Raw genomic sequence first — 18,140 nt, forward strand, 5'->3', positions numbered from 1 at the left:
ATTCTTTCCTAGGGATCAAGTGTTTCAACCGAAAGCATCGATACAGGCTTTATAAAGAACATTGTCAGGCCAGACGTGCCAAAACCCCTGCGATGCTTCAAATGCCAAAGGTTCGGGCAAAGCTCCCAGAACTGGCAAGGTCCAGTGATGTATGCTAAGTCAAGCGCACATTAATATCCATCTTAAACATGCGAAAATTATCTACACTGTATGAATTGTGATGAGGAACACATCGCGCACTCGCAGTCACGCCCTTCATTGAAAAAAAAATTGCACTGAACGTGAAAGAGAAGATATGGTTCAACGAGGCACGCACAGAGGTGTCCTACTTGTGGAAGAATAACTTTGCCGAAGTGGCGCGCCAAGGAGTATCGTCACCGCGGCTTCCAGCGACTGTCCGGCCCGCTCGAAGCGAGCTGGCGGTAACGCCAAAGGGCCCCATTTGAATGTGGCTGCTCTTAACGATGAACGAGATGATATGTAGCGCAAAAAGAATGAAAAAGAAAGATTCTAAGTGACATACAGAAGGGAAATGAAGATAGCGCCGTCTTTCTTTCTCTTCTGTCAGTCTAACTTAGAATGTTTCTTTTCCGGTTCTTTGTGCCACGATATCATATCATTCCGCAAACACCAACTCGCCCAATAAAAGGTTCTTGTGCAGTTACCGATGCTACGCCATCCAATAAAGGCCCATCAACCTCCGGGCTTGGCCCTTCAGGGTTTTGTCTCTAGAGACGAGGCCTTTCTCGTGAACAAACTGCTCAAATGACCGTGTGCCCAGTGCCCCCTGTGAGGCGATGGACACGGCTCTCAGCCAAACGGCGTCGCCAGTGCAGAAGGAGAGGCGACAATATCTCGACTGCTCCAAAAAAGAGAAACCCCGCATCAAAGGGCCTGTACAGGTCTCTATAATCTAACATTCTTAAACACACGGCACAAGACTCTATATTATGGGCACTCATATAGTTTATTGGAACGGACGTCAGAGGTCACCTTCGCAATCTTGATGATGCAAATTTAGTCTCAGTGTGCTGTGTGTTCAAGAAATACACCTTAAACATACGCACAATTATTTTTTCTCCGACAATATGCTGTTTTTTGCAAAGACCGCGATGACACCCTCGTGTCATTTGGTGGGGTGGCTACCATAGTCCGCGCAGGTCTTGCTTGCCCAGGCCTAAAACTCCGCGCGCCCCTTGAGGTTGTAGCTGTCCGAAGGTTGTTGTTTGACAAGCGAGTGACCATCAGCTACGAATATATTCCTCCCAGTTATCAAATCATAAAACCGAAGTTCAAAACTACAGAAATGATCTTTCCGAGCCATACATAGTTAGCGGACATATTAACGCACATAACACTCTGTGGGAAGACTTCCGTTTGGATGGAGGACGGGGTTTAATAGAAATTTTACTATTTTCCTCTGGTGCACGAGTAATAAGAAGTAGCTTACGTACTGTAGTGTTGCACACAAAACATACTAATTTTCATTTTACTTCATCATAGCATCCAGCCCACTTGTGCCATATTTTGATTGGAACGTTATTAAGAACCCCTGCGGAACCACTTGCCGACAGTTACAAATGTTATAAAACTAGCTGAATGCTCCCGACATGTTTGCCGATAGAAGGCTCAATAAGCGAGCTGGGAAATGTTCGTAGAACTTACGTCTTTAGACCGGGATGACATTGCTGATTTTAATATGGATGTTGCTGTGGCTTACCTAAGAGGCTTCGTAATAGAGGCGGCCACAAAATGCAGTGAAAAAACTAACGGCCTAGACAATAAGCGTAGCATTCCATGGCGAAACAACGAATGTAGAAAATCACGACTGTCCAACTGCCAAAAATATCATCAGTTTCAAACAAAGTCCCGAGGTAGAGGAACACGCAGACGTGCTAAGAGAAATCGTTGGGAGAAGTACCTTTGTAGTATGAATTTTTACGCGGACGAGTTAAATAAACGAATGAATGTTTGATTTTTAATGGCGCAAGGGCCAAGTATGGCCAAAGAGTGCCATGTCCATGGTATTGGGTGCGCTTCACTGATGAGTTGATACTTGATACTTGATGAGTTCTATTAAGTTGGGGCGATGTGGCTGTAAAGGGGCCTTAAAAAGTAGGTGCTCTAAAGTACGTAAAATCTGTATAATAAGATTATGGCGATGGCGTATGACGTGTGCTATGAACATTAAGATGCATTTAAAAGAATAATACGATGTGTAAAAATATATAGGGATATAAGATTGGCTAGAGCACTACTGCCTCCATAGAGCCCTTGAAACGCAAGGGTCTGGAGGCATGTGCTATGCAACACAATTATCGCAGCGGCATCCTCTGGAACGAGGATACTCTACGAATGTAATGGGCTTATAACATGTAGGACAACATCATTTAAGAAATTGAGGACTGCCTTGATATTAAAAAGGGGTTCTCTGCCAAGAAACATAGCCGGGTGAAGAGGAATGTAGTATCGGTATGCAAGAGGAAAATGTTTCTTTCTCTCCGCTTCGGCTTTCCGGCACTCCAGGAGGACGTGGAGGACGGTAAGCCTCTCCCCGCATCTACCACAGGTTGGAGGGTCACTTCCTGGGAGTAGAAAAGTATGGGTGCCAAATGTGTGTCCTATTCTGAGACGACAGAATAGGACATCTGTTCTCCGTGATTTTACTACAGAGGGCCAGAATCCTAACTGTGGTTTTATCACGTGGAGCTTATTATTTGTTTCCCCGTCCCACAGGCGTTGCCAGTGGTTCCGTAGTGTTCTTCGTAAGAGAGGTTTCAGATCAGTAGCAGGGACCGCAGCGGTAAGAGTAGCTTGCGATGTAATTGGTCTGGCCATTTGGTCTGCTAGAACATTTCCCTCAATACCTCTATGGCCAGGTACCCAGCATATAATGATATGCTGGTTAGATATGTATGCTCTGCAGAGAACGGAGTAGAGCTCAACAAGTATAGGATTCTTGTGTTTAGAGAGTGAATTCAGGGCTTTTACAACGCTTAGAGAGTCTGTATATATGACTGTTTTTCGAAGTTTTGATTTCATTATATGCTTCACTGTCGACAATAGTGCATGGGTTTCTGCCGTAAATATACCAGTTTCCGGGTGCTGCGCGCCGGATTCTGAAAAAGATGGGCCGGTGGCTGCGTAAGAAACCCCTGCATCCGACTTGGAAGCGTCCGTGTAAAACTCAGTGCAAGAGTACTTATACTGGATTTCTAAAAAATGCATTTTAATATGTGCCTCTGGCGCATGTTTCCCGACATCTACAAATGACAAATCACAGTCTGTGATCTGCCACTGCCAAGGCGGTAACAGTTTCGCTTGAGTCATAGGACAATGTTCAAGGAGGGGAACACCCATTTCCTCAATTAGGTTCCTCACACGCAAAGCAAATGGCTTCCTCATTGCAGGCCGGTTATGGAAGAGCGTAGCAGCGGCGATATCGTTTGTGGTTGGATAACAAGGATGTTCAATGTTCGCTTGTACTCTCAGGAAATATGTGAAACTGCTATATGACCGTTGTAGATCAAGTGACCACTGATTTGACTCTACGTAGAGGCTCTGGATTGGACTTGTTCTGAAAGCGCCCGTCGCGAGACGGATAACCAAATGGTGGACGGGGTCTAGGATTTCTAATGCACTTGGTGTGGCAGAATTATAAATTATTGCTCCGTAATCAAGGCGGGAGCGGACAAGACTGTTATATAAGTTCAAAAGACACTTTCGATCACTACCCCATGTAGTGCGTGACAGAAGCTTGAGAAGGTTCATTGTTTTCAAACATTTTATTTTCAGATTTTGAATATGGGGAATAAACGTGAGCTTTGAATCTAAAGTGATTCCCAGGAATTTATGTTGGCTGCTCACAGAGAGGTGGTCTCCCTTGATCATAATACTAGGCAGTGGTGCTACCCCCCTCTGGTTTGGGAAGAGTACGCAGGTACTTTTTTGGGTGTTTATTTTGAAGCCGTTCTCATCCGCCCATTTAGACAATTTGTTTATCCCAAGCTGCACTTGTCGTTCGCAGACAGCAATATTGCAAGATTTGAAACTTACTTGTACGTCGTCAACATAAACACAATAAAACATTGCCCGTGGAACGACTGTATGTAGGCTGTTCATTTTAACAATAAACAGTGTGCGACTAAGTACGCCCCCTTGCGGAACACCAGTTTCTTGGATGAATGATTTAGATAAGACATTACCAACCTTTACGCGAAAAGTGCGGTTAGACAGATAGCTTTCGATTGTGTTTAACATGTTCCCACAGACGCCCAACGCGGAAAGATCGCGGAGGATCCCGCATCGCCACGTCGTGTCGTACGCTTTCTCTAAGTCCAGAAACACTGAAAGTAAAAACTGTTTATGAATGAAGGCATCTCTAATGTTTGCCTCAATGCGGACAAGGTGGTCTATTGTCGACCTTCCCTCTCGGAAACCGCATTGAAGGGGGTCTTGTTTATTGTTGCTCTCTAGGAAGCTGATTAATCGCCGGTTTACCATTTTTTCAAAAGCTTTGCACAGACAGCTTGTTAGCGCTATTGGCCTGTAGCTGCTGGCTAAGGCAGGATCTTTCCCTTGTTTAAGTATGGGAATTAGTATAGCTTCTTTCCAGGACGATTTTCCGGACGAGTTAAAGCTGCATGAGAGAGTCAATAAATTTAAAGGCCATCGCTCACACTGTGTTGGCAAATAGACAAGGTGATAGCCTGGAAGTTCAGGCAGACATTCTGGGTGAACATGTTGAATATAGGTCTATTGCATCGCACCCTACCGAACATTTCATGGAGATCAAGGAGCGCGCAGAGTGTCATCCCCTCAAACGCAAATGTGCGCGAAACGAGGCATACAATCGGCCATTTAGTTTCGCCGACTTCAGGCATCCCTAAACTGTTGCGACAACTCGGAAACTGTGGCAATCGTATCATAAACGAAATGATAAGTCTTTTCAATGCTTTGTAGGCAGCTAGCTATGTTCCGTCCTCTTGGAAGGAAAGTTTTATAATTCCCTTAGTAAAACATGACAAGCACCCATTATTAGCCATTAATTATTTTCCAATAGCAATGACAAGCTGTATTTGCAATCCACTAAGAAAATGGTAAACCGGCAGTTTTTTTTTTTTATTTAACATACTGTTAGTCCCACTGGGACTGTTACAGGAGTGGATTTATCAGCAAGATACAGGAATACAGTATACAGTACAGTACAGTAATACGCCAGTTATACATCAAGCGGGCAACAATACAAACAGTATATAGTACAGTACAGTAATACGCCAGTTACACACCGAGTGGGCAACAACACAAAATCAATACAGTCTGAACATGATCATCAGGTCTGGATTGTTGACAAGACTGACGAGGCTGCGAGCTCAGCGAACTTTTTCAAGGAATCCTGCGCAGTTATAGATTTATCTAGGCCGTTCCATTCTCTTATGGCTCGAGGGAAGAAGGAAAAGTAATATGTGTTGTTAGCACAAGAGTATTCATTTATCGTAAAGTAATGCTTGTGACGTGTTTCTCTAGAACGATTAAAACTAATGTAAGTAGCAGGATCCATGTTAAATGCGTTATGAATTAATTCATAAAGAAACTTGAGTCTATGGAGCGTGACGCGGCTTGATAAGGTGGCTAGGCTTGCGTAGGAAAGCAGCTCTGTGGGAGAATCAGTGCGCCGGTATCTATGGTAGATAAAACGAACAGCTTTTCGTTGAACTGATTCGAGCATGTGTACATCTTTTTGCATATATGGAAACCAGACGACGTTTGCATATTCTAAGATTGGACGGATAAGGACTTGATATGCGAGTAACTTGGTATCTGATCGGCACTCAGTTATTATGTGTTCTGGAAAGAAACAAAATCTTAGACCCCTTCATTTCTAGACCACCTTGTTCACATCGAAATATACATTAGAGATGCTTGTATACATAAGGATGTCTGTCTCCCGGTATTTCTAGACCTAGAAGAAGCTTACTGTACGAATGGCGCTTCAGGATTCTCTGATATTTTTGGGTGACACACATCTGTGGCAACATCATAAACACAATAGAAAGTTACCTCTCAAGTCGCGCTTTCCGGTAACGCTGTGTCTAGACCCTTCACCCAAGAGACTGGTGTGCCACAAGGGGGAGTTCCTAGTTGCTCGCTTTTTATTATAAAAAATGAATTCCCTGCATACATACATTCCACGCAAAATCATTTATTCTGTTTATGTGGACAATGTGCAGATAGGTTTCAAATCGTGCAATATTGCCATCTGAGAGCCACAAGTGTAGCTACCGATCCACGTGATCACTATTACAACGCCACGACGACGGCAGTACCAGCCGTTCGAGTGGTCGGCCTCGCCCACAGTACCTTATACTGGCCGAAGTAAAGACGGACAATAGAAGCAGTCGAAGGCGCCGTTAAATTTGTTGGGGCTCTGTATTGCTGTCTTCATATTTGTCATGGTAGTTTTCGTGCATGACCGGCCCTTAGCATCATTGTCATGTCAAAGGAAGCAGTGAATAAAAAATGAGTGCCGATCACTCTTTTCTACCGGGGTCAACTTAAGGTTTACTGCTTGAGGGCGAATGAATACTGGCGTCTTCGGCAGGAGTTATGTGCCACTCATGGCTGCAGGAAATAATACCCTATATATGATTAACCCAGTCACCTATCCAAGGTAGGTGAGGGAAACACCGTACGTCTCCCGTTAGCCGAGTGCCACTGCGTCGCAGTTACGTGTGGCCTTCAATCAGCGCACATTCCTCCAATGGCGCTGGACTGCGTCAAAGATAGTCACAAACAGAACAAAGATGGTGGTGATGTCATGCTCTCATTCTATCGCAGCCCGCCCTCCATTCCCCTGACGGCCCCAACATAGACATCTCGTCGTCTCATGCGAGCGCGTCTGCCTGAGTCGTTGCTTGACACCCCACAAATTCGGATAGTTCCGAAGTTTCCCGTGGTCATTCTTCTAGTGAAAGCGCAAATGGCCATCAACGACAACGCGCAGAGCACTGAGCAACACCCATAACACGCATGAGCTGTCTAGCCGACTAGCTGGACAGCCGTCCGCCGTAGCCGTATTACGCGAAAGCGGCAGACTTTCCAGCTGATGTGAGGGGAAGACAAAGCGCTTTCGCTTCTTCGATGCAATTAAAGTTGTTTTATTTTGTTATTGCATTAGTTATAAGAAGGCGGCCGCAGCAAAAGCAATTACACATTTTGGTTTATATGATTTCATTATTGGCGTTTTCTTTAACAGCCGTCCGCCTCCAGAACGGCGTGGAGAAATTAGAAAACAAAACTATCGCATGCTTTCCGTGCGATTGCCAAGGCGGTGATGATCAGAGGTGTTCACTTGCACGAGTTCCAAAATTCGCCTTTGAGCGTCGGGAACGCCCACAGGTTAGTCGACGAACAGAAGTATTGTATAATTTTTTTGCCCAGAAATGACACACACATCTGCAGGGCTTCTGTAAATGAGCTTGAGCCTACTCTGAAACAGGAGTAGGACTTGGGCTTGTTGGTGCGTATTTGATGAACGGCAAACTGCCCGCACACGAAAGCGGAGATGGAGGCTGGGACGTCACTATGGCGCTGTGTTGTCATCGCTTGCTATCCGCGTTTTCGAAAGTCTTCTATTTTTCGTTCTGAAACCCGTGGAATTCCACCTGTTAGCAGCGAGCACTTTGAGTATCGGGAGAGTAGCTAGTGACGAACAGCACAGCAATAAAGACGCAGGCACATGCTCCTTCCACATACACGCACGCAGAAACAGGAGATAGCGGAATATGGGGGCTTGTGAGGAGGTTCAAAACTGCAATGTGCTGGTGATCTGTGGTTATCGCTGCGGTGGGTACACCGACTAGAAGGTTGGTGTTTCGGGTGTTGGTGTTGATGTTCGGTGATTTTAGTAAGATATGTAAGAATAGGCAAGCTGCGTCAGATGACATGGACAAACGCAACGGACGCATACAAGCACTTCTATTTGTCCACTCGTCTCACTTGCGCAATATGTTGTACTGCGCAATTCGTCAGTAGTGAAACTAGTGGTAGGTAGGCTTCATCTCCAAATGCACAGAAACTTAAAGAAACTTCCATTGCGAGGCTTTGTGGTACCAAATTTCCGCGTGCCCTCGTGTCATGGTCATCACGCCCTGTCATGGTATGTTTTTGCTGTCATAGAACACACATTCTAAGAATATTAATTAATTTATTTATTTTGAATACCCTAAAGGCCCCGAGAGGCATTACATACGGGGGGATAGAATTTACACATGATATTTCAACGCAATAAAAATAACTGAAGGCGGCAATCAATCAAAGATTTTGGTAAAAGATACACTTTGTAAAAAAAGACAGTAAGAAAACGAAAGAAAATTGGGTTGAGAATACATGGTACAATTCACATTTGCTCTACATGGCACTTTTCAACAAGGCACAAGCGGCAGGTGGGTGTGGGGAAAATGCACATTTAAAAATTTATACATATTATAACACAGGCCAGTCAAGAAGGGGCAGCTGAACATTTTATACATTTAAAAGTGCGCAGGGCTGATTGGAAGGCAGACGGGTGAGTGATTGTTACAATATCTTGGTGTAGGGCGTTCCATTCATTCACTGATAACACCAAAGGGGAATTTTGGAATTTTTGGTCCTAGCAAATATGGGAGACACTTTGCATGCATGGTCATTGCGGGTGGGCCGATAACGGGCGGGTCAGATGAGAGCAGATGAAAATATATCAGATGTGTCGCTCTAATTAGATTAGGTGGCCAGTTCATTTGACTAAATTTGTAAGTGGAATACACTACTACCTGCATTGGGAGATACATGAAGGGGCAGAGTATATGCAACATGCCAGCACAAGTAGCATTCCTTTTTATTTTATTTTATTTTTGTTCCAGGGTTTCCACTCAACATAATGTCGGAATGAAATTGGGTATCAACATGGGGGCCCTCTTCACGCGGATACTACAAAATTCACTAGTGAAATATGTTGCATATGAGCCATCACTGATAGCATTCAGGTTGGTCACTGTTCAACTTCGGCCCCCGAAGTGTACTTTGCTCTCTGCAATGTTATGTGTGCCCGCCGTTTTTTTCGCCGTCTGCGATTGAATGTAATCACTAAACTCTATTATTCATATATTTCTGGCTGGCTACATTTGTCGAAAGCATGTTTAAACAGCTTGCCTGAGCACCGTGTAGCCTCTACAAGTGAGATACAGAAGAATAACATGTAAGATATAGAAATTAGTAGAAGAAAGAAACCAATAAAATCGCCGTACAAAAACGCGGACGGTATTTGCACTGCCCCGGTAAATAAGAGGAATAGCTTTAGGCGCTGCCTTCTTACAAAAAGTGATATAACTACGGTGACTAATTATCAAGGAAAACATTGCCGTATAATACACTATGTAATTACGCAAGAAGAAAGTAATTTGTGGATTTTGTGAATTTGTGTATTTGTGGACAAAAAGAAATGTCATCGGGGAGAATTCTTTTCTGTTCCGCCTATTCGTATACCTGAAATTGTCGGATTGCCCCTGATGCCGCTCTAAGGCACTAAAAAATTAGGTAAAAGGAGCATGTCTACGTTGCGCATGTTTATGAATTGCCTATATTCATTTAGGCACACTCTCCCTTCTATAAATTTGAATGTGATATTAGAATAAGACCGGATGAATTGTGAACAGTGGTAAGTATCTTGTAGTGTACTGTGCTACATTTGGAAGGTGCCTGAAGTAGAAGCAGCATGGTGAAGTTTATACACTTGTCGAAAAGCTTCCTTCCTTCTGCCTTCTTATAATTTTTGTTAATTTTGAATTCCAGGTTCTGAGAAGTAAAGTGCAATGATTTATTCGAGAGTGAAACGTAACACATTATTGCAGTACTGTACACTTCGGAAAGAAATGTAACCTGAACATTCGCTAGGTATTTATGCACGTTTTTCATTACTTTCGGCGTTCCATGACAAATTTTAATGAAAGTTAGACCAAGTAATAGGTAGTGCGGAATTAATTGATCAAAAGCGCTGTTTATGGCATGGTGTGTTGTAGGTCCTCTATTTTTGCTCGAGAGGTCATTTATTGTCTGTCTTCTTTAGGAGCCAATATACGCCGGTTTCACGAATACCACTATAGGTATGTTTCGCGAACACCAATTGACACGTTTATTCAGTTTTTCATTACTCTGTCCACTTGTTGAGAAATTATAACGCGCAAGAAAGCAAAAAAAAAATGTGAGAGTTTGCAATTCAATTTTGTTTGTCATTCATTTGTTACTAACATTGGCAATGGACCAGGTCATACCCCGGCCCAGGCCACGCAGCGAGCGCTGGATCAGCACTTCAGTGCCAGAGAACCGTTGGCACGAACCTGGCTCGCAGCTCTCCTCGGCTGACTACATCGTCAACAACTTCCTAAGCCCCGTGCTCTTCCATGAGGCCCTTTCGTACGTGCCCAAGGACGCCATCTTGTTGGAGATCGGACCACACTGCCTCTTGCAGGTAAGATGCTGCTGGACAGATCGGTTCATTCGCTGCATTCACCACAGTTCGTCAGGCTCAAAGCGCCGACAGCGCATATTCTGTCAAACCTTACATTTTGAGTTGTGAACGCCATCAGATGGAAATAGAAAAAAATATATATATGTACGCCACTTTTTTTCCAAGACAAACTTAAATACGGACTTTATCTTTTAGTTTGTTCTGACACGACACATCCCTGGTATTCTGTTCAATAACTTATGCTCATATTTCTCGAATATCCGCATTCTAATTCATTTGCACACTTACTAGTTAAGCAACCATTAATAAAAAAAAACATCATGACGGACAATTCTCTCGAAAATGTATCCTGCTCGCTTCTTAGGGCACTTCATGAACAATTGATCACCGTGATCGATTTTTGTTTACTGCGCCAGAGATTACTTCCGACGGTGAATCTCAACCATTATTTAGTTAGCCCATGAATTCCTTAGTAGTTGTGTACTAATGTGGTGCCCGCAGCTTCATTTCCGGAAGGGCAATTTCAATAAAACGCTATTTTCTAACAGTTTTGACGGCTTCGAAATTGCAAGGATCAAGGGAGATTTCATTTCGTATTCTGCTGTCATGCTTGTGCCTAGTGTTGCAGAAAGGCAAACCGTAGTGTAGAGTGTGCTTAAACGGCAGCCGATAAGGCCTGCCGGAGGTGGAGCAGCACCAAAAATATATTTTGGGGTATATACCATTTAACTCATCACAGGCGATCCTTCGACGCTCTGTAGGCCCCGAAGCCAGCTGCCTAGGACTGATGAAACGCGGCGTGGACAACCTCCAGTATTTCTTGCGCTCTCTGGGAGAACTTCACACTTTTGGTGTTGAAATGGACTTGTCAGTGATCTACCCTCCGGTTCCATGCCCTGTGCCTCGCGGCACGCCCAGCATCGCCCACTTGGTTAGCTGGGACCACTCCCAGACATGGGACGTCGCTCACTGGAAAGATTTCCAGTCACCGAGACAGGTATTTCAGGGCGCTATAACGTAAAACTATTCCAAACATGTGTATTCCAATTCTGCAATCGGCCCACAACGATTGGTCAAAAACGTTTTTGGACCACCCCCGCTTCACTTGTCTGTCACGCGAAGTCACGAAAACCGCGATAGTTCCCCATCTGATATGGCGTCTAAACACTGCATATGCATAATTTGAGCGAACAAAACAAAAATAGTTATTTCTGATTCGACACTTTTTGCCATTAGCCCTCGGCTATTGGTAAAAAGTTTTCGGGCTGCACCCACTTCACCTGCCTCTCACGCGACGTCACGAAACCGCAAAAACTTACCACGTCGAAGTGACGCGTACGCGTTAAAGATGCATTAATATGCCGAACAAAACTGAATTTTCTTCGGAATAGCAGCAGGCTGCCCCGTTCAGAAAGGAATACAAGATGGCTGCCGCCGATCGCTCCGGCACTGGCTACCCGCCGCTGCCGCAGATCATGGGTTTATTTGCGTGTAATAAAACTTTTTGCGTGGTCATGTAACGTTTTCGAGAACTTTCGGCACGTTTACGACCTCGTTCGGCCAACTCTTCTTTGCTGATGATCCGTTTTAGCGTCATTCCTAAGCTTCCGTTGCATGCCGCCGCGATTGTCGCTAAGCCAACGCAAACTAAGCAAGAGAAAGCGGACCAATCGCAGACGCCGGCACCACCCTCTTCATCCGGTTATCGACATTCAGTGCAGGGGCTTGGCCCCAACGAATCCCTCTCCACTTCAGGGTGCTCCTCGCCTCTTGTGAGCCAATTAGATAAAACAAGCCGCTCAGTGCAGGCAATGCTATTCGGTTTTCAAGCAAACAAAAGTGACCTCCTATGAACGAGGGGAGCATTTGTTTGGTCTGTTCAGACAACCCTGCGGGTGACCGCCCGATACTTGCGTCGGCGGTTACGCAAATTTGACGTCAGGAGATTGGAATAAAACATATTGGAATAGTCTTACGCTATACGGCCCTCAATCTCTGTTGAATTGAGACACATGGTTGATGCGGGATGCACATATTTGAGAAAAACATGATTCAAATTAAATTTGTGCTTGTCACTTTCCTTGCCTATCTGAAAAAAAAAGTTTCGTTGGTTTTGGTGGGACGCTTCAAACTTACGTAAAAGTTAATTCATATTTAGGGAGACCCTGCAAATCCGATCGCGGATTCAGGTCATTTCAGATAGTAAAGTTCTCACTGGCTGGAAACAGAGCACTCAACCATATCAATAAGGGTTCTCTGAAACTCTGTCGGCAACACAAATCTCAATTACCGCATATCGTTAGTGAAAGCTGGCATTCTAATCGATATTGACGACGAGTTTCTTGCGCGAACAAAAAGAGACTGGACAGTGTCAATGAGTACATATTTTTGTTCACGTGCATACTTTGCACGCCGTCTATAAACTAAAACAATATCTGGATTGCTTGGGCTAATAGCAAGTGATTATAATAATATTGTTAAGGAAGGATAAAAGAAGCGGAAGGAAGAAGATCGCGAGACGCTGGCTGGTGCTTGTTGTTGCTGACCGCCATTTTTAACCACACTGATTCTGCTTGTGCATATATTGTAAATACAATATTTTTATACTCCCAACATCCCCATAACACATTGGTGGAGATGCGGGGTACCACGGCTGGAAACGGAACTCCGTAGTGAACGTCGCATCACCGTCCCCAACATGAATGACGGCAGGCCCGCGGGATCAGCGTCGTTGCCGCCTCCTACGTCACCGTCGCCCGCTACGTCGCTGTCCCCTTCGGTTGTGGTTGTGCAACCGAAGGATTCTGAAACTTTCTGCAGGACTGATGGCGCCGACATTGAGGAGTGGGTGGCGATGCACGAACGCGTGAGTGGAATCAAGAGGTGGGACCCTACGCTAATGCTAGCTAACCTGTTGTTCTACCTAAGAGGCATGGCAAAGGTGTGGTACGAAAACCACGAGGAAGAGCTAACCAGCTGGGACCAATGCAAAGAGAAATTGACAGAGATGTTTGACAAACCAGCTTGCGTTAAAATTGCCGCAAATCAGAAACTGGCCTCCCGTGCCCAATCCCCCACGGAGTCCTATGTCTCGTACATCCACGACGTGCTGGCGCTTTGTCGTAAGGCCGATCACGACATAACAAAAGCTGCGATCAGGCACTTGCTCAAGAGCATTGCTGACGACGCCTTCAATCCGCTCATGCGCAAAAGCTGCTCGACAGTTGATGCTATCATAAAAGAGTGCCGACAAATCGAGCAGGCCAAAAGCCGACGCGTCTTGCAACCATCCGCCGGATTTCCCAATACTGCTGCAACGTCGGCGTGTGAAGATCAACCCGCACAACAGCATGCGTCGCTATCATAGGCCGTGGTACGAATTGTTCGACGTGAACTGGATGCGATGGCACCTGCTGCTTACTGTTCGCATAGCCCTGATGCAATCACTTTTTCAGTACCCCTCGTACAAGCCATCGTTAGCTAGCAACTTGAAAACTTTGGTGTATAATCTGTCTGTGCTGTCGTCAACCCCAGCGCCCCCCAACGAACGCCCTTCTACTATTTTCGCTCCAGCCCGATGCTTCTCTCCGCGTTATCGCAAATCGACTTAGTGGAGAACTGTAGGAGACCAGCCAATATGTGTCACCTGTTAAAGCATTTGTCATGTCGCCTGATACTGTCACAGCTCGTGGCCCTCAACACCTCGAACGCCGAACAACCTAAGCCGTTTTCATGGAAGTGCGCGCAATGTTTCGCCCACCGCCGAGTCCAAGAGCGCCGACAACTCTGCTACGAACACGCGGTACACTCGCATACCATCGCCGCGCGGACACCAGTCTCGTTCACCGCAAACACGTCGCCCATCTTCCCGTTCGTCAGAGCCACTTCGCATTTCGCCCCCTGTGGCTTTTGGCGCACCCTTGCGGAAAACTAAGAAAGGCAGCCCCCCGAGGGGGTGCTGCATTGCTTACTACTGCTGAAAATCCTCTTTTTGTGCCCACAAAGAGAAGTGTAATTGAATGGGCGGTGTACCTGTCCAAGCACTCGTCTACGGTGAAGCCCGCGTGTCTGTGATGAGTGCTGGCCTACGTAGACGTTTAAAGAAGGTGCTCACCCCAGCAGCAGCCCTAGTGCTTCGTGTGGCCGATGGCGGCGTGCTGGTTGTTCTTAGAATGTGCATTGCGCATTTAGGTGTAGCCGGCAAAGGCAACTTCACTTGTCTTTGCTGTGATCGACAACTGGCCTCACGATGTTATCCTTGGATTGGACTTTTTATCCAATCATTCTGCTCTCATCAACTGCGCAACCGGCTTTCTTCAGTTAGAACTGCCTCAACTCGCGGCTGCTCCGAGCACCGTCCCACCGCACTTGTGCTGGCTTCACGATGTGTGTCTGTCACCTGAGGGAGTTACTTACGTCACTTCGACCGCCCAGCCACAGGTTTCTCACGGTGAATATGTGCTTCGCCCCATCGTCGACATGCTTTCGAACCTGTTCCGCATACCTGTTCCGCGTACCGCATACCTGAGCCTGTTCCGCTTTTGAAGCTGTTTCGCATACGCTGGTCACGGTTACTAATAGCGAGGTCGTTCTAGTGCTTCTAAACTTCTGCCTCTGTCCTGAAGGGCTTCCGGCCGGCATGTTCTTTGCCAGCGTTTCTAGTCGTTCCGCATTTGACATTGAGAGTGAATGCAGAGAGTGGTTGATTAGCGCCCATGGCAGCTCACAGCTCTGGTTCCTTAACGGATGGCTTCGCGAAAATGATTGCAACTGACCTCACCTCTGCACAGGCCACGGACATATGTCTCCTGCTTGAGTCGTACAGTGACATCTTTGATTTCGGTGACAGGCCCTTAGGCCAAACGTCTGTTGATCACCACCACATAAACACTGGAGGCATGAATCCTAGCCGTCGGCGTCCCTATTGTGTATCGCATGCTGAACGTTGTGTCATCCAATCACAAGTTCCATCCGAGAAAATGCTCCGCAAAAGGGTCATTGAACCGTCAGCCAGCCCTCGGGCTTCGTCTGTCGTCCTCATGAAAAAAAAAGATGCTACCTGGCATTTTTGAGTCGATTATCGACACTCATACTCCCAACGTCCCCGTAACAATATTGTTACGGCTCCAACCATGAGTGGCACCAGTCATAGGAAAATGATTTCACGTGTACAGGTGAAATCGGTCTCGAGAGTGACCTTGTTTATGCCTGGTTGTCTCTTTTGCAAATATTGTAAATAGTTGTTTATATATAACTTATGCACCGTAACAAATTGGTGGATGTGCTGGGTACCCTCGAGAAAGAAGAACGGAGCTCAGTAGTGGTCGTAATCTCGGACCGGACAACATGACGGATGAAATAGGACCCAACAAGGCGCTGCCCACATCAAGGCCTGTAACCCCGACGGTTGTGCTGGCTCAGGCGCGCTATCCAGTAACGTTCTGCAGCACCAACCATCTCGACGAGGAACACTACATCGACACGTATGAGCGTGTAAGTGCTGTTGTGCCATTACCATCAGCCCGGATTCCGAATCTACAAGATGCAGAATTTATCCTGCGAGCGCCCTTTGGACAAACCCGGGGCTGCGCCGAAAGGCACAGCGCCCTAATTCTCCCTTGACAAGTCAAGATGCTGAGCCGTCAGGCAGCGGTGTCCTGCGGAGAAGTGTCGGCGAGCAACATGTTTAAACGTGCCACCAAGTGCCAGACAGCCCGGCGCCGTACCTCCCTTTGCCGGGAGGTCACCGCGCCCGCCAACTTTGAACGGGGTGGCCAGCGCGGTCGCTGGTTGGACCTCTCGGACGACCGTCGAGTGCTGGCTTTGTATTGGGCCGTTTGAGTGACAATGGTTTCTCGGGGATTATAAGGGCCGCCGCCGCCGCCTGGAAAACCGGATCCGCCGACCCACCGGGAGCCAGTGCCGCTCTCGACTGGAGTGAGATATGTCACGCGTTTTCGCCGGACGTCGCCGTGCGGGAACAGTCGCGTTTGCTGTGAGCTCTCGGCCCCAGTGCCGATCCCTTCATGTCCTGTATAATGACCTGTATATAGTGTATAAAGTCCCTTTTGTTATTCTCACCGACGCCTGACTCGGAGTCTTCGCTACCACGAAACGGGTGACGAGCGCTACGGGACCACCTCAAAGTCGGAATAGCGGTGGCAGCGGTGCAAAGTCGTAACAGTGCCCACGACTAATGGGATCTGACGATTATGTTGGCTGGCTTCGTCGTCTACGCAGAAGGCAGGGCGAAGGTGTGGTATGACAACCACGAGAAAGAGCTCAACAACTGCGACATGCGCATTCAGAAGCTGAGGGACTTGTTGAAGCCGTCCCACCGGCCAGAGGAGCAGCACTAAGAACTAGCGACCCGCACCCAGACGTCCACCAAATCATACGTCTCTTACATCCAGGGCGTGCTGGCTCTGTGCGGTAAGGCCGACAGCGATTTCGGCTGGGTCAGACAAGTTGGGGCATATACTTAAGGGGGTAAGTGACCATGCTTTCAACCTGCTCATGTGGGAAAATTGCGAAACAGTACAGGACATCATACCAGAGTGTCAACGCTTTTAGCAGGCCAAGAGCCGTCGCATTGCAACGCCGTTCGCTCGTCTGCTGAACACACTTGCCACATACTCTTGTGAGGACAAGCTAGGAGTGCAGCGACTATCATCATTAGACGACCTGACACGGATAGTGCGGCGACAACATTAATCCATGGCTCCTGCGACCCTTCTTTCCCGCCCCAGTGAACCGAACAACTTGCCTACAGAACCATTTGTGCAGGCCGTAGTCTGAGAACTCGGTTATCATGGAGTTCGTTCTGCCTGTGCCGTTGCCGCTTCACAGCTGTCTCATGCTCCAGGTGCATTGACTGGTCCATGGTATCCTGAACGCTACCAAAATACAGCCGAGTGGCGAAGCGCAGACGACTGGTTAACTGTTTTGCCTGCAAACGCATTGGTTACGTCCCTTGCCACTGTAACAACCGTACTGTCTTCTCCCCTCTACGACCACGATTCACCAGTTATTATTATTTAGCGTCAGTTATTAGCGTCATTACCAGCCTCCATAGGCACCACAACAGCCAAGCAATGACGCTCGTGCTCCTTGGAACATTCCCTCGTCGTCATTCCGACGTCAGCAGTCCAGCACGAAACCAGCTCGTCGACCATCGTCCCTATCGCCGCAAACTTTCTTCACCATAAATAACCTTTCTCTTCCTGAAAACAATGGTAAAAAAGCAAATGGTTTAAACGGCTTGACTATTTATAGGTTCAAGTTCCCTGAAAAAAAGAAAGACAATACATGCTTTTGCATTTTAGTATATAGCCAGTATTGCGGCGTGCACCATGCCATAGGCACATTTCAAACTGTTAGATTACTCAGTGAGCATGCGCGAAAGCTCGCTCGCCAATATGCGTCCCCGGCGCATTGGTCTGGGTCGGCTGTAGAAAGCTTAGTGGCCGAGAGCCGTAACTAAAAGAAATTCGTTACTCATGGCGCCTGTCACTGCTGCTTTAGGCTGCGCACGGGAACGAGTACTCCAACATCATGGCGCCGTATGCGGGACCCCTACCTACGTCTGAAATATTTAGAGAATCATTCTCTAGCGACTCAGCTGCTTAGGCATCTC

The 18,140-nt window shown here is 46.6% G+C and overlaps 1 protein-coding gene across 1 annotated transcript in view; it reads left to right on the forward strand.

Annotated features, from left to right (window-relative positions):
- LOC126534093 (fatty acid synthase-like) overlaps window positions 1–18,140 on the forward strand; it is a 183,329-nt gene that overhangs the window by 70,131 nt on the left and 95,058 nt on the right. The window contains exons 12-13 of the mRNA XM_072284047.1: window positions 10,226–10,504; window positions 11,244–11,501. Coding sequence (XP_072140148.1) covers window positions 10,226–10,504; window positions 11,244–11,501 — 537 coding nt within the window. The remainder of the gene's footprint in view (window positions 1–10,225; window positions 10,505–11,243; window positions 11,502–18,140) is intronic.

The sequence above is a fragment of the Dermacentor andersoni genome, chromosome 8 (genome assembly GCF_023375885.2).
Source record: "Dermacentor andersoni chromosome 8, qqDerAnde1_hic_scaffold, whole genome shotgun sequence".
Classification (NCBI taxonomy): Eukaryota; Metazoa; Arthropoda; class Arachnida; order Ixodida; family Ixodidae; genus Dermacentor; species Dermacentor andersoni.